General features: G+C 37.6%; 1 protein-coding gene across 1 annotated transcript in view; it reads left to right on the top strand.

The window, feature by feature from the left end:
- Positions 1 to 8,935: 8,935 nt before the first annotated feature.
- Positions 8,936 to 14,915, top strand: part of LOC119775988 (corticotropin-releasing factor receptor 1-like) — a 120,801-nt gene continuing 114,821 nt past the window's right edge. Inside the window, exon 1 of the mRNA XM_038274175.1 lies at positions 8,936 to 9,490. Within this exon, the coding sequence (XP_038130103.1) occupies positions 9,461 to 9,490 (30 nt within the window). The 5' untranslated portion in view covers positions 8,936 to 9,460. The remainder of the gene's footprint in view (positions 9,491 to 14,915) is intronic.

Genomic DNA, 14,915 nt, shown 5'->3' on the forward strand with positions numbered 1-14,915 from the left:
GGTTGGCAACAAACTGTTAGTAGCATTACCGCCACTTACTGGTATGGAGTGTGGTTCGTGATGGTTTAAATATTGATCCTGATACATTCTACCCTAACTTCTTCTAAACATACATTCACACATTCACACTTAAAAATATAAACATATTTGTGCACAGCTTTGTATATCATTCCTTCACTCACAAACACACTTACTATAATTAAATTCTATTCTATTTTCTTTAGAAATCGAATAATTATTTGTATGTGTTTACTCCCTAAATTTTTCCTCAGTATATCTAATAAATTAACCTTCTCCTTAATGTCTTCAAACTCTCTTCTCATATATCTTCTCTCTTTTTCATATTTATGACATTCTAATATAACATGTTCTATGGTTTCATATTTATCACAGAAATCACATTTGCCCGTTTTATGTTTTTGTATTTTAAAAAGTGTATGATTAAGTCCTGTATGACCAAATCTTAACCTTGTTATCACTCTTTCATCCTTTCTATTTCTTCTTCCATTTCTTCTTTCTCCTACCATCTTCTGAATTTTATAAAACCATCTTCCTGTTTTATCTTCATCCCACCTTTTTTGCCAAATTTCCATAAGTTTCTCTTTAATAATACTCTTTCCTTCTGATTTACTTATTTTAACTATAAAACTAATAGAATGTTTAATTGCCCTTTTTGCCATTTTATCTGCCCTCTCGTTTCCTTCCACCCCAATATGTGCTGGAACCCACACAAATGTAACTATCAGCCCCATGTTTCGTATTCTGAACAGTGTATGATTTATTTCTAATAAAATGTCCATCCTACTATCTGTATTACTTGTCTGTCATGTAAATCAATGAGAGCTGTTCCACATCCTCCGCTCGTCACCGCCCACGTACGTCTTCTCCGTCCTTCACCGTCAAAATACGGAGCTGAGCTATTTTTTGCTCCCCTCCGGTCCGTCCAGATCAAGACCCGCTATTGCAATCGCACCAAACAGAAAAAAGAATGTAGAGAAGACCCGGTTTGTCAAATTAAATTATAGTAAAAACAGATCGGTATCTAGAAATTAGAGCATAGTTTGTATATATTCCCAAAAACTAAAACAATAAATTTAGATTTTATTTCCTGGCAAAACATTCAATTCGGTTTATCCATTAAAGAAAAAAAATTTGGAATTTTTAATCAATATTCTAATAATTGTAACAAAGGATTATATCCATAAATGTCGCTATGCAAAATGCTCCCTCCCAATCTCTGCTCTCAAAAATGAACTTTCCCTTTTCAAAAGATGTCTGAGAAAGATGCAGAATTTAAATGCAATTAAATTGTTTGAGTTAATTGAAGAATTTCAGTTGGTAGTCCCCACTGATTAATTTACTTTAACTACTATTATTATTTTATTTATTTTTATTTATTTTATTTTATACTTTGTTCCAGCCTGTGCATTTAATTTTATTTTTCAAAAGCAGGAGTTGTGATATTTCTTCTTGTATTGAAATATTTGTTATTGACTTGTTATTTGAGATTGTTATTGTTTTCTTATATATTCAATAACAAAAAAAAAAAAAGTGGAAATCTAAAAAAAAAAATTAACCATTACAGCCAACTGATTCTGATTAAAACTAATTTTTGAAGTAAATTATTTTGTGTATTTTTTTTACATAACATTTGCATACACAGTAATCTAGCGTACTTTAATTAAATAAATCAATTCAAGCTAAAATGTAAGAGTCTATAATTAGGCTATACTGAGCCTGATCTATTTCTACCATCTATTTGGGGGATATTTATTGCCACACTTTGGGCCACTTAAAACCAATTTAGCATGCTGACCTATGTCCTTATGACCACAGTGTACCAATCTTCTGATGGCTACTTCCAACAGGATAATGCGCCATGTTATAAAGTGAATCATCTCAGAATCATTTCTTGAAACTTTTCCACTTAAGTAATTGTGAATTGAGCATATTGACAGACAACATTTTATTTTTTATCTTAAATGCAAATTTAAAAAAAAATAATTACTGCTCTAAATGTATTGCTCTGTCAGCTAAAGATCTGTTTTGGTCTCTATACTTTAATTAAATAAATCAATTCAAGCTAAAATGTAAGAGGCTATACCTGATCTCTTTGTATCAGAGATTTTCTTACCCAGGGTTGCAGGGGGGGTTTTACCCCCCCCCTGCAACCCTGGTTTGCATTTGTATAGCTCACAGCATGTTCATTTACATGTTAAAGCCTCCCCTAGAATTCCATGGGGGGGAGGCATGGGGGGAACACTGCCTAAGAAATTCCACGTCAATTTCTGACAATTTACGGGAGTTTTCGTCGAAGCCTGCAAATTGCCATAAACTGCCGCTAACCTGAAGTTCCACGACAATCTACAGTGCCGTATATTGACGAAAATCCCACTTTTCATGCAGTGAGACATAATCCAAAAATTGAGAAAACATGGAAGAGTAGAAAAGTTGTCAGTCAATTTAAGAGCACATCCTAACTCATCCAGGAGGTCACAAAAGTATCCAAACAATAAAAAGACTGCAAAATAGTCTTACATATGAATATAAAACCATTAAAACATTTTAGGAAAAAGAACACAATAAAAGGTGGTTGTCGAAGCTTAATGGTCAGAACCTGAAAAACTAGCCATAAAGTAGGTAATTACTGCCAAAAACCCTCCTGTAGGGCTGGATTAAAACAATTCTACAATGAAAAGTTTGCCTGATGTTCCCCAAAGTGATGTAAAATGATCCCTCCAGGACCTCCTGGAGTCCATCATTATCTCATCAGCATGTTAAATACCAGTTCATTCTGGCTGCATCATCAGTCTGTAGGCTGATGATTCACTACTGGTGATGTCCCCCAACCTCACCTTCTAGCTCTTATCAGTAAAACGTAAGAAGGTCCAAACATAACAAGGATCACAATAAACATGTAAAAATGTTCAAACACTTAATTTATTTAAGTAAATAAACCAATAAGGCCTGGAACATTTAACCAGCACAATAAAATCAGGGCAGTGGCGGCCTAGTAGTTGGGGCTTTGCGCTTGGAATCCAGAGGTCCTGACTTCAAGCCCCACTCTCACAGACGCATTTTTATGGGATTCCACTTAACAACACCTGCATCCAATAATTGCATTACCTCCTCAGCAGCGATGAAGGCTCATATAGTTGAAGTAAAACCAACATCCTATTTTATGTATAGTTCTTAATTACTCAATTTCTTAATTAAATCTTAATTACTATTAATAGACAGAAGATGAGGCTTCCTGCTTTAATTTAAACCCCACTAACACATTTGTCTCTACAGAAAATGTTTAATACCAACAACTTTACAATATGCTCATATACTCAGTGAAAAACATCAACTGTGAGGTAATTTTTTTAATTAGTTTTGACTGGACAAATTCAAATAGTTTCTTAATATGACAGTTTCTTGATTGTATCGACAGATTTATAATTTGGAAAATCCTAACTACAGTAAATACGTGTATATAATATTTTAGCATTAATTAAAGAAAATGTATGCCGTTTTTTTTTTCTCTGAGTTTAAAAATGACTTTAACAGGACTGCAATTTTTTTTATGCCGTTGTTATAGCCATATCTTGTTATCCTTGTCTCTTAGGGTTTGCCAAATTACAGTTCTGTTTGTTTACCATTTGCGAGGTGATTTCTAGTCTGTTTCACTTGTGTTTTTCTACAGTAAGTGTGATTTTGTCATTACTTCTAAACCCATTATATTTGTAATTTTGGATAAGATTTGTTTTCAAACCTTTAGTTTCTCCTTCTTTTCACCTTTTTTTTTAACTTGTTTCTCCCTCAGGCATTGCCATTAGATATAATTGAATCTACACTCCTTTACTTTCTCATTTGCCTATTGTGCACACCTGTTCCTAAGCCTTGGGTGGTTGTCATTGTAAACTGGTTCCTCAGCACAGCTTCAAATTTTATAAGTCTGCTTTTGTTTGCCTCCCTTCAGTTTTGCGTTGTTTCCCTGTCAGTTTTCTTGTTCATCTGCATCCATAATTTTATTCATTTCTCAAATCTTTCCATACTGCTTCTTGATCCAGAAGATCTGGATTGGACACTTTTATTTGTTTTTTTCTAAATATATTCCAAAAAGCATCACCTTCAACAAAAGTTTTGTTGTTGTTGTTGTTGTTGTGTTCAATGAATTGTAAAGTGAGTGAATTGTCTCATCCCTCCCTTCAGACTCAGATTAACTTTATTCCTTTGGGAAATTGTTTTATTGGAAACAAACAACACAGCACCAATAGACACTACTCTTTTTTAAATAAAAACCATTTTGAATATTATAAACATCTTTCTTTGATTCAGAATAGTTTAAAGCAAAGTGTATACAGTTAAAGGAAAATGTAAAACCATTCTATCTACCGGTATTATCCTTATCTATATTCAAAGACAAAAGGTATTTTAACCCCCTGAGTGTCATGGTCCTGGTCTGATTGTTCCTGTTTTCCTTAGTTATCCATTTGTTGTCCTCTGCTGCCCTCTTGTATCGTCTGCACCTGTTCCTCAGCCGCGGGGAGCGCCCCAGTCTGATCCTGTTCCAGAGCCGCAGTGGGCGGCCCAGTCTGATCCTGTTCCAGAGCCGCAGTGGGCGGCCCAGTCGGATCCTGTTCCAGAGCCGCAGTCGACGGCCCCTTCAGAGGCTGTTCCAAAGCCGCAGTCGACGGCTCCCTCTGAGCCTGTTGCAGAGCAACAGAAGCGGAGGCGGCGTCCTCCTCGGCGCATCCTGCTGAGGCAGAGGCGGCGTCCTCCTCCTAGGTTCCTGCACCATTGGAGACGCCGGCCTCCAGAGCGTCTCTCTCAGCTCCGGCCCCACGGTCGGCCTCCAGTGCGTCTCTCTCAGCTCCGGCCCCACGGCCGGCCTCCAGAGACTTTTTGTTGCCCTCGCCCACCCTGGGTGGGTTGTTTTGATTTTCGGACTCTGTTCTGTTTTTGTGCCTGGTTCCCCCTCCGCCCACCCTGGGTGGGTTGTTTTCAGTTTCTGGACATTTTAGGGCATCTGGGATCCGCCCTTAAGTGGGGGGTACTGTCATAGTCCTGGTTTTGATTGTTCCTGTTTCCCTTAGTTATCCATTTGTTGTCCTCTGCTGCCCTGTTGTGTCCTCCCTTCCTGTTTCTCTGTCCTGCCAAGCACCTGTTGCCAATTTCCTCGTCAGCTCTCTCTCTGTCTCTGTCCCCTTTAAAAGCCCTCCCTGTTCAGTTCCTGTTTGCTGGATCCTCGTCAAACATCCCGTCTCGCTTCCTGTCTGTTATCTGCCTGCCCTGTCTCGTCTCTCCCTGGCTTCTAGTTTGATTTATCCCTGATGTCTCCTTGGTTCAGGTTCGTTTGCTGTTTTTCTGTTGGACTCTGATTCCTGCCCCTGGTTCAGTGAACCAGAATAAACAGGCTTTATTCACCTCTGCCTACTGGTCTCTGCGTTTGGGTCCTCCACACAAACACCATGACACTGAGCTCCCCTTCCCTAACCAGCTGAAAGCCACACCTCTGTAGAGCTCTTTACTGACTAAAGCCGGGTATACACCGTACGAGTTTTTGCCCATTTGGGGCCAATTCTTCAATCGTGCGAGAATTTTTTGGATCGGGCCAAGTTTCAGCCACCTCGCCTGCCCTGCATTTTGTAGTATACAGGGGGTAACAAGGGGAGATCAGCCTCTCAGGTAGGGAGAAAGTAAAAAATGCCTAAAATTCAGTCAGCCCTCGTGAGGTGTTCATGGGTGATTCCTGCTGTTAAAGCAGAGCTATGACCGTGTACAAGCCGATTTACCAGAACCTCACCCACTGCGCATGTGCAAATGACTGAGTTCTTCTTCTTCATACAGATCGACAATTCCGACTAGTGGAATCTCTCGGCACTGAGTCCAACTTGTGGTTTTTGGACGTGCAGTGTGAGCATGTAGATCGGATCAGAGTGGCGGGCTGTGAACTTTTAAACCCTGTGGTTTTTAGGAATGAAAATATCGTACAGTGTTTGCCCGACCTTACTCATTGGGATGCATGCTGGCTTTTTGACAGCTCCCTCCACACGATTATATATTTATATATATATATATATATTTTTTTTTTTTTTAAACAATGTAGGCTGATTCTTTAGCTGTGAGCCAGAGAAGGAACTTGAGTAGAATGTTAGACAGCTATCTAATGTAGTTCACAGTAATGCAGTGGGAAAATTGTGGCGGGACTAACAATTGTATACTCAGGGTCGACTGAGACACTGAGGCAGACTTAGAGGAAAGCCACTTTACAAATGTTTGCCTGGGGCCCAAAAATGGCTAGGTGCACCTCTGCTGACATTTCACCCATGGCCCTCAGGCTAATGCCCTAAGTACTGGCTAAGGTCTGGCCAAGATAAATACTATCAATTCTGTTTCCAGATATAAAAAATACTTGTTAATGTTTGAAGATACTATACTGTTTGCTTTTGAAAACAGACAGTCTCCAGTATCTACAATATGTTAGAAATGCAGTTTTACCTGATTTAACCAAACAGAGAACCCACTTCAAATGGAAAAGCACAATTATTCTCCAGGCAGCAGAACAAAAAGACATTTTGAGTCTGTCAAAAGAGACTCAAAATGTGTTTTACCATTAAACTAGCTTGCTTTGAACAAACCGATAGATGTTTTAGGGCTTGCATAAAAGACTGATTGTAAAGCATTTTGGGGCCCCTGGGTTTGAGAAATACAGGCCACTTAGCATTTTTTTATAATGAAAGACAGGATATTGTTGGGATCTGGAGGTTTGTCCACTTTCTCCACCAGAGGGCGCATAAGATCTCCTGGAGCATGAGCCTACCACACCACCTTTCTCTCATCTGCTCATCAGGAGATCCGTACTTAAGGAGGCGGAGGGCTTCACTCCAGTGCCAGAGTGTTTGCCAGTAACGGTTAGCAAGCCTGAGCCAACCTGCCTGTCTGTGAACTCTGACTTTCTGCAAATCAAACCTGATCCCGTTTTTCTCCTCTCTGCCTCCCAGGTTGATCCTGCCTGAATACCTGAAACTCTGGAGAGTTTCTCTGCCGGTGATCTGTCTGCTCGTTCTCAGTAGGACTCTGGAGAGCAGCCTCAGTCATGTATCTGCCTGCCCGCTCTCAGAAGATTATTGGAAGGAAAACTCAATCTGTGATCTGCCTGCACTCAGTAAGCGCTGCCTCCGCCTCTGCCCTCAGCCTGCCGACAACCTCTGGACCCTCAAGGTTCCCCCCCTCTGCAGCTCTGCTCAATTTCCAAACAGGTACAGACCTGAACACTCACAACCTGCAAAATACCTGGACCTCCACTAATCTCTCTGTCCTCCTCAGCAATGAACCCACTCGTGACCAGTCAAGCCCCCTTTTGGATCTGAACAAACTTTGTACATTTATTATTAATAAATCTTTGAACTTTTTCATCTGCCTCCGAGTGTTCTGCATGTGGGTTAGACACATTAATCCGAACATGTAAGATATTATACATGACTACAGAAAGTTTGACCTCTTTTTTTGATCTAAGTAATCTGGTGTCACTTTCTGTCATAACTCTTCTTAGCTCTTAGCCTTAAAACTGATATTTACTTGTTCTAAATGAAAATTTTAGCTGTTTTCATAAATCTTTCTTGCAGATCCCCAGGTAATAAAATGTGAGCCTGATGATGGTTTAGGTTTTACTCCAACATTTAATCTGTGGTCTTTTCAAAATCCTGTTTGCTATTTACAATAAATAAACAAATAAAATTGTCAATTGGGATCAATGACAGGTCTTCACTTTAACATGACTAAAAGTGAAACTGTTGTAAATTCACATAAGGTACAGTTGTTGGAATGGATATGTTTCTAATAAACTAAATCATTGTTTGAAAATTGCAGTTAAAATTTGTGAAAACATTTAAATTCAATATTAGGGGTGTTCTCTCTCCGGGTACTCCTACTTCCTCCCACAGTCCGAAAACATGACTGTTAGGTTAATTGGCTCCTCTAAATTCTCCTTAGGTGTGAATGGTTGTTTGTCCTGTTTAGATTAGGATGAATATTTGGATTATGGATTTTCTGCTGCTCTTTTTTTTTAGCTGATCTCACACTTTTTTCTTTACATTATTCCTGAAAATAAAATAAAAAATGAAAGACAACAGAAATATCAAATCCTAAAGTTGATAAAAAATTTTTTATTAAATATCGTCCCTAATTCTTAACCTCACGGACCAAACTATTTATCTTTGAACTGCTTAATCTTCACTATTTTTTACTTTTGATCTTTTAGTAATTTGTAATTTAGTGTAATTCTTTTAGCTTTCCTGTTTTATTGTGTAGGTCAGAGTTGTTCTTTTCGTAGGTTAATGTAAAGGACAAATATTTACCAATGTAATCAAGATTTTATTCTTTATTTCGTTAAATGAATAGGGGATTGGAGTTAAGATACATATATTTCTAATGCTTTATTGTATTTAATTTTTTTTTTGGTAATGTGAAGTGTGCGTTTTAGATTTTCTGCCCCCTACTGACCCGCAATACTGTTCTATGGTATGTTTTATGGCCCTTAAAAAAGAGAGATTAATCATCAAAATTTAAATGTAGCAAATTATTGTATTCGGAATTCTGAATTTGTCATGAAAAAAGCTGATTTTAGATTTATTTTGGAAAAGTTGTTGTTGACTTCATCAAAAAAGATCCCTGGGGATGCCTTCAAAACTACGGACCATCTGTCCGTCTGAACCAACTGCGCTCTGTTCAGATAAAATGCAGCACATTAGTTAAATCTCCTTCTAGGAAACGGGCCAGCAGGTGCATCACTTTCCTAATATTAAAGCGCTGGTTATTTCTCCTTAAATTTGAGTTTGTTTTATTTGTCGGTGTTGCAAATGATTGTTGAGGAATCCAGCGTTTCCTCCCCGGACAGAGCCGCTCCACAAAAAGTGACACAACGTGGGCGGCGCATCGCAGAGCCGATCTGCAGCTGCTGCGCGGCTGCTCCACGCAAGATTCGGGAGCTGGGTGTGAAGCTGAATGGACGTGACGGCGTGGTCCTTTCCCCGTAGTGACCTGCGGAACTAAACACGCGTGTGGGCAGAAGCAGAGAGCGGGGCTCGAGTCAAGGTGGAGCTGCGCTCCGGCTGGAGCGCGTCTGACCCAAACTGGATCCCACTTTATGAGAACATTAAAACGATTCAATTTTTATACGTTTCTGATATCAACATCTGAAATCTACCAGCTCGTGATCCGCGGATGACAAACTGAACTATAGCTTTTGTAGGAAAACAGAAAGACGTTTCCTTCTACCTGCGCGTATTTTGCCTTTATCTTTAAGCCACAGTGCGCCTTTGGCACAGAAATAAATCAAATGTGCTGCTGCGGAAATCTTTTCTCCAAACTGAACTGAAAGGAGTGCGACCAAGAGGTGGAAATAAAAATAATCTGAATGAAGTGATAAGAACGCATTAATGGCTACATGAAAACTACCTAAAAAGGTTTGGAGATGCGGCGCAAATGCTTGTATCTGCTTCAGGTAAGTTTCTTCTATTTAAATGTTGCGCGTCCTCTTGATTTTCCTGCTTTAGATGTTTAATAGAAAAACTCACTACTTTAGATAAACTGCTAATGGGTTTAATCATGATGGAAATGATTTGAAAGATCCAACCAACATGCATGGGAATTGTCACCAAAATGTTTAAAGGAAAAAAGCTGCAAAATCCTCTCAAATTAAAGGCAAACATCACTGTCTCCATTAAAGGTAACGAGTTTCCCTCTAAAAAACAGAAACTTAAACTTGGATTTTCGCATAATAAAAAAAACAAGTGTAGTGATTGAGTCTATGCGAAAGCAGCTGAGATGCTGATGCTGAGAAATAATAAAAAAAAATGGCACAGCCTTAACGCAGCAAGTGCAAAGCTGTTTTTTCATTCACTATTCTCACCTCTCTGCGCCCTTGAAACGAGTTACCCGATATCACGGCATGTTTTTGCTGCTAAATGACGCCTGCAGAGGTTATAATGAGGACGCATGATGCGTTGACCTTCTGGAAGACACAAGCTGGTGATGCCTTGGGTGCAGGGCCGTTTTAGCAACTGATTTAGGAGGATTTGGGGCCCCCTTGCTGGTTTTAGTAGCATAGAGAAGTTTGCTTTGCAGAAATGTGTAACTATATTGTGTAAGAGATTATAACCTAATAAGGAACAGGATACTAAAATGGATTAATAAGGCATAATAAAACATTTTGCCTCCTCTGGCCACATGTTAAAATGACACCAGGGTTGTCCACATGTATGAGAGCAGAAAAAACAGCAGTGCAGTCTGCTGCTGAGGCTGCACAGGTTCTTTACTTTGAGGCTAACATCATCCTAGGTAAGAAAGTTATAAATATTAAAGTTATTTTAAATCAAGTATTTTATTTCTTTAGCAAAAAGAGGGCTATTGAGAGGACATCTCTGCTCCCTTCATGTTGAATGCTTCCCCATATCTGGGCCAAATTTTGTCTTATTTCATCACAGATTCATCTCCAATTTGGCCTATTTTGTCGCTCTAGACAAAAGTTTTCTTTTTCTCACTCTTGTGTGGAGTCTGGGATGAGGTTTTAGATACACTTGTGTCTTCCCTTTTGTGACAAATCTTCACAAACTGTATCCCCTGTTCTGTAGCTGCAGCTGAGACGCGGCAAAGCAATGAGAAAAATATGTCTGCAGCGCATCAGAGAATTCAGAGGGCACTGTGGTAAAAAGAGGAAAGTTAATTTTCCATTTCGGGCAATTGTGAGGACATACATATGTAGGAAAAACTATTCAACACAATCATAAACTAAGCAACATTAAAGCAGAATACCAAAGTATGTACTGTATGTGGCCCAATAAGGCTTACTGAAATTTAGGTTGAAGATAATGCAGAGACTTGACTGCTTTTAAAAGCAACAATAACAACAGAACATAGTTGTTATGAGCAATAATAATGCAGAATATAGTTTTAGTTCAATCTAGTTTGCCTATATCTTATTAGTATTTGAAAGGTTTGCCAAACAAATTGCATGACCTGGGTGGGACGTTTCTGGGATCTCACCACAAGCTTCTCACGACAGTTTGCTGAAATTTTGACCAACTTTTGGCCAGTCCACAATTTAGCTTTGTAGTCCTTACCTTAGCGATAGGTGCTTACCTAAAACCTTGGGCACTCACCTGTGCCCATGCTTTAACTTGTGAAGCTGTTCCTTACCCTAACTCTTTGGTTTTAGTGTCATCAGACTAGGGCAGGGAAAATAAATGCATTTGTAATTCAATGACATTTGTACAAGACAAAATTTTCAAATTGCAGAGGCTCCCATTTTTGGTCAGATTGCATTTGAAACAGTATTAAGACACTGAGTTTCTCATTCCAACTCGTTAGGTGGCAGTGATACACTTACGATGGGTTTGCCAACACACATAAGGGAAAAAAAGTTGCAGCAGATCCATGCATAACAGTAGAACTAACCACTTTTAACCATGAAAGTATCACTAAGATCCTGCAAAAACTGACTCTAGATAAGCAAGCATTCAAGGTCATGAAAGCAATGAAATCCTGCGGTGAAAAATCTACAAGCCTTTGGTTACTGCAAAGGAAAATAACAATAAAATTGAAAACATAATATTGGGTTGAAAAATAAAACACACCTTCATCAAGCCACAGTGAATGCCTCCAAAAATGACTGCCTTTTTTAGTGCATGTGAAAACTAATCAATTTTTATGTATGTTAAAGTAATGACTTCTTCCTCTCTAAGTGGCCTTCAATCCTAGGTCATTACATGACTCTTTTTATCCTGGAAATTGAGCCTTTCTCATCAGGCAGCATCTTTAAATGGCTTTTTGCTTTTGTTTTTAGGTTAGTTTGCACATTTCTCTCCATATAAATTCTTCTCTCTTAGACAGAACCCATCTCCTTACTGAGCCATAAGATTATTGGACATTCTTCTGCGGTTTGCTTCAAATTGTTTGAATGATTTGGGGGCCTTTAGGAATGCATTGTCACACAAGTAAGCTCCATGTTTGACTGACTTCAAATACATCAACAGGTCTCATAGCAAATGCATTGGTTGTTGTATTTTGACCTCTCTGACCCTCTCCTAAAGCCCTGATATCTTAATCTGTGCTTTACAAATTTTTTTAAGACAGTTTTTTAAATTATTTTAAACTTCTGATGTGAAAGACTGATCTCTAAAATAGTTTTTGTCTTTATTTGGACATTTTTTAATTAGTCTTGGTAATGTGCCCTGACTTCAAACATTCAAAAAAAAAAATGTATTTTCATATAGTGAAATATCTGGTTTAGCTGCATAAACTTATTTGCAAAACATAAAAGAAGGAAGGCGATTCATCTAAACCTTCATTCCTTACCTTACATTCCCAGGTAAATTTGGCAAATTTCTGGCAAACTTCTTCATGCACCTCCTGCTAATTGTGAAAAAAGAGCTGCTGCTAAGAATAGTCAACAGTCTTCTACACAATCCCACCCCTGATTTCTGTTTGAGTTCCCTCTGTTTGGCAAAGCAAATTCTCAGTCATATGGAATATTGAAAGCAATAAAAAACTTGAATTCGAGGCACTGAAGTTTTGCTAATTTTTTTGGGGGGGGAACATGTCAATAACTTTCCAGCAATCTTTGTCAGTTCTGCTGGCACATACAGGTTGCTCTTGTGCGATCTATCAGAACTCAGCGAAAGTCTGGTTTCCTTCAATTTAAGCCTTTTTGTGATACCATCCATTACTATTTAAGACCCCTCATTCACAGACAGTACATGTCTGGAAAGGTCAGAAAGCAGCTAATCCATGCTAATGAAGCTGTGAAGCTTTTAGTTACAACATACAAAAACAAGACATGTATGTTTTCCTTATAAAACCTGAAAATTTAGTTGACAAAATCAAAGATGTTCTTATATAAATGAATGCATTTTGTTGCAAAAGTTATTTAATTGTCTAGATGTATGGTGAGTTTTACCTTAAACTCTTTCATATTTTTTACCCTTATTTACAAAGTCTGCATGATGTCATCTTTCTACATAAAAACATAGGATCTAATATCACAGGAGAGTTGCCACACCTAGTTGTCTTCTTTTCTAAAAGAAAAAGAATCCACTTGAGTGTTATAATTTGAGACAAGTCACTTTATAACCAGGGGCACTTGTATTGAGAACATTATGTTGACGTCTTGCCATGTTGAATCCTGAATAACTTGCGGTCATTGTTCTGTTTACTTGTTTTGAAGATCTGACTCTTGCATATATAAGACAGACTGCAGCAAGGTGCAGAGAACAGGTCTCTGCACATAAAGAAACAACCATGTAAAACCATCTCAACAAGTATCCCACAATCAATCAAAAAAAACAAACAACTACTCATAGTACGTCTTCATTTTATAGCCCATGTTTATAGTCATAGAGTACCTGAAAAAGATGCAGTTTCCTCATATAAAAAAAATGAAAGAAAACATTAATAAAAAATTAAAGGTCTCATTTACTAGAATATGTATTAAGAATCTGTTTACAGTGGTATAATCTCACACCTAGAAATGCTTAAAAGTCCAACATTTATTTATTTAAAACTTAAATTCATTAACTTTATTTGTGCATATAATAAATAAATAACATTTGTTGCAAATAAACATCTATATTAGAATTATATTATTAAAGCCAAATTATTGAACTCACCAGATTATATAAATTTAAAGGAAATGTAGTTTTAAACCACTGTAGTTGAAGTCATTGTGCTATGTTGCTTCTTGAAGCCTTATTTTGGGTGTTTGAGCTGCTGCATTAAGTTTGATTCAGAAATGCAAAATCTGATACCTGGATCGGATATTGGCTCTGATATCGACTAATTAGCTGGATCGGATATGGATGATTTGATATTGGATATCCAATCCAGTGCACTTTACATGGAACTGTCATTTCTCTCTTTTTGCTGCTTCGCTTTTAATAAATAATATAAAGGATTTACTCACATGGCAAGATATATGGTTAATTCATTCAAAAGTTGAATCAGCTCAATAACGGATATTGGCCGATACTCTCAGCTCAGGTATCGGTATCGGATGGGATTGGAAAAAACTGGATAGTATGATTTATCTCGTAGCTTTTCTTTTTTTTTCAGATAAAAAAAAAAAAAAAAAAAAAAAAAAAAAAAAAAAAAAAAAACTGGTAAAAAACCAGGTACTGTTATACACATTAAAAAAAACTATAAATTAATGGCAATTAGGGTTGTCACCAGTCATTCATCTAAGGTGCAGAATTGAGGAGAATGCACTTTCAGAACACTGTGTGATTGAATAACTCTGTGCACTTTTCAGTTTCAGACTTTTTTTTTTGTAAGAGGTGCAGCTGCTGAGAATTATTTTTGTTTCTTGTCCGGTTTGGCTAGCGTCATATGTGTGCAAAGCATTGCCAAGGAAAGAACACTTCATTTTAATTTTATAAGTTTTTTATCAAGCTTGCTTAATATTGTGCACAGCATACAACCTCAAAATATTGTTCTTATTGTTTATTGTAGTAATTTATTGTATTTTATTTATTATTGAAAATATTTCTGTTGAATTTTGGAGTCTTTGTTTTTATCCTTGTGGTATCGAAAATGGTATCGAGTATCGAATATTTTCCTTAGTATCGGTATAGAGTTGAAAAGTTTAGTATCGTGACAACCGTAATGGCAATATCAGTGACTTTTGTGTTTGAGTTTTAATTTCCCCCTAAACCTTTTTAACTTTTTTTACTCATGGGGCGTTAAAAGAAACCCAACAGTAATTCTGTTTATACTGCAAGACGTCTGCTAAAAACAAAAAGAGTAAAAACCTAAATGATTGACATTGAAAGAAGAAATTTAAAAAAGTAAAAATTTTACAGACAATTCAGGGGTGTCCTTCTCTCTTCTTCTGGTTTCCTTCAGGTTTTATATGTGTCCCTTCCTCCCGTACAGAT

This window comes from Cyprinodon tularosa, unplaced genomic scaffold, assembly GCF_016077235.1.
Source record: "Cyprinodon tularosa strain WSP-4 unplaced genomic scaffold, ASM1607723v1 ctg90, whole genome shotgun sequence".
NCBI classification, from domain to species: domain Eukaryota; kingdom Metazoa; phylum Chordata; class Actinopteri; order Cyprinodontiformes; family Cyprinodontidae; genus Cyprinodon; species Cyprinodon tularosa.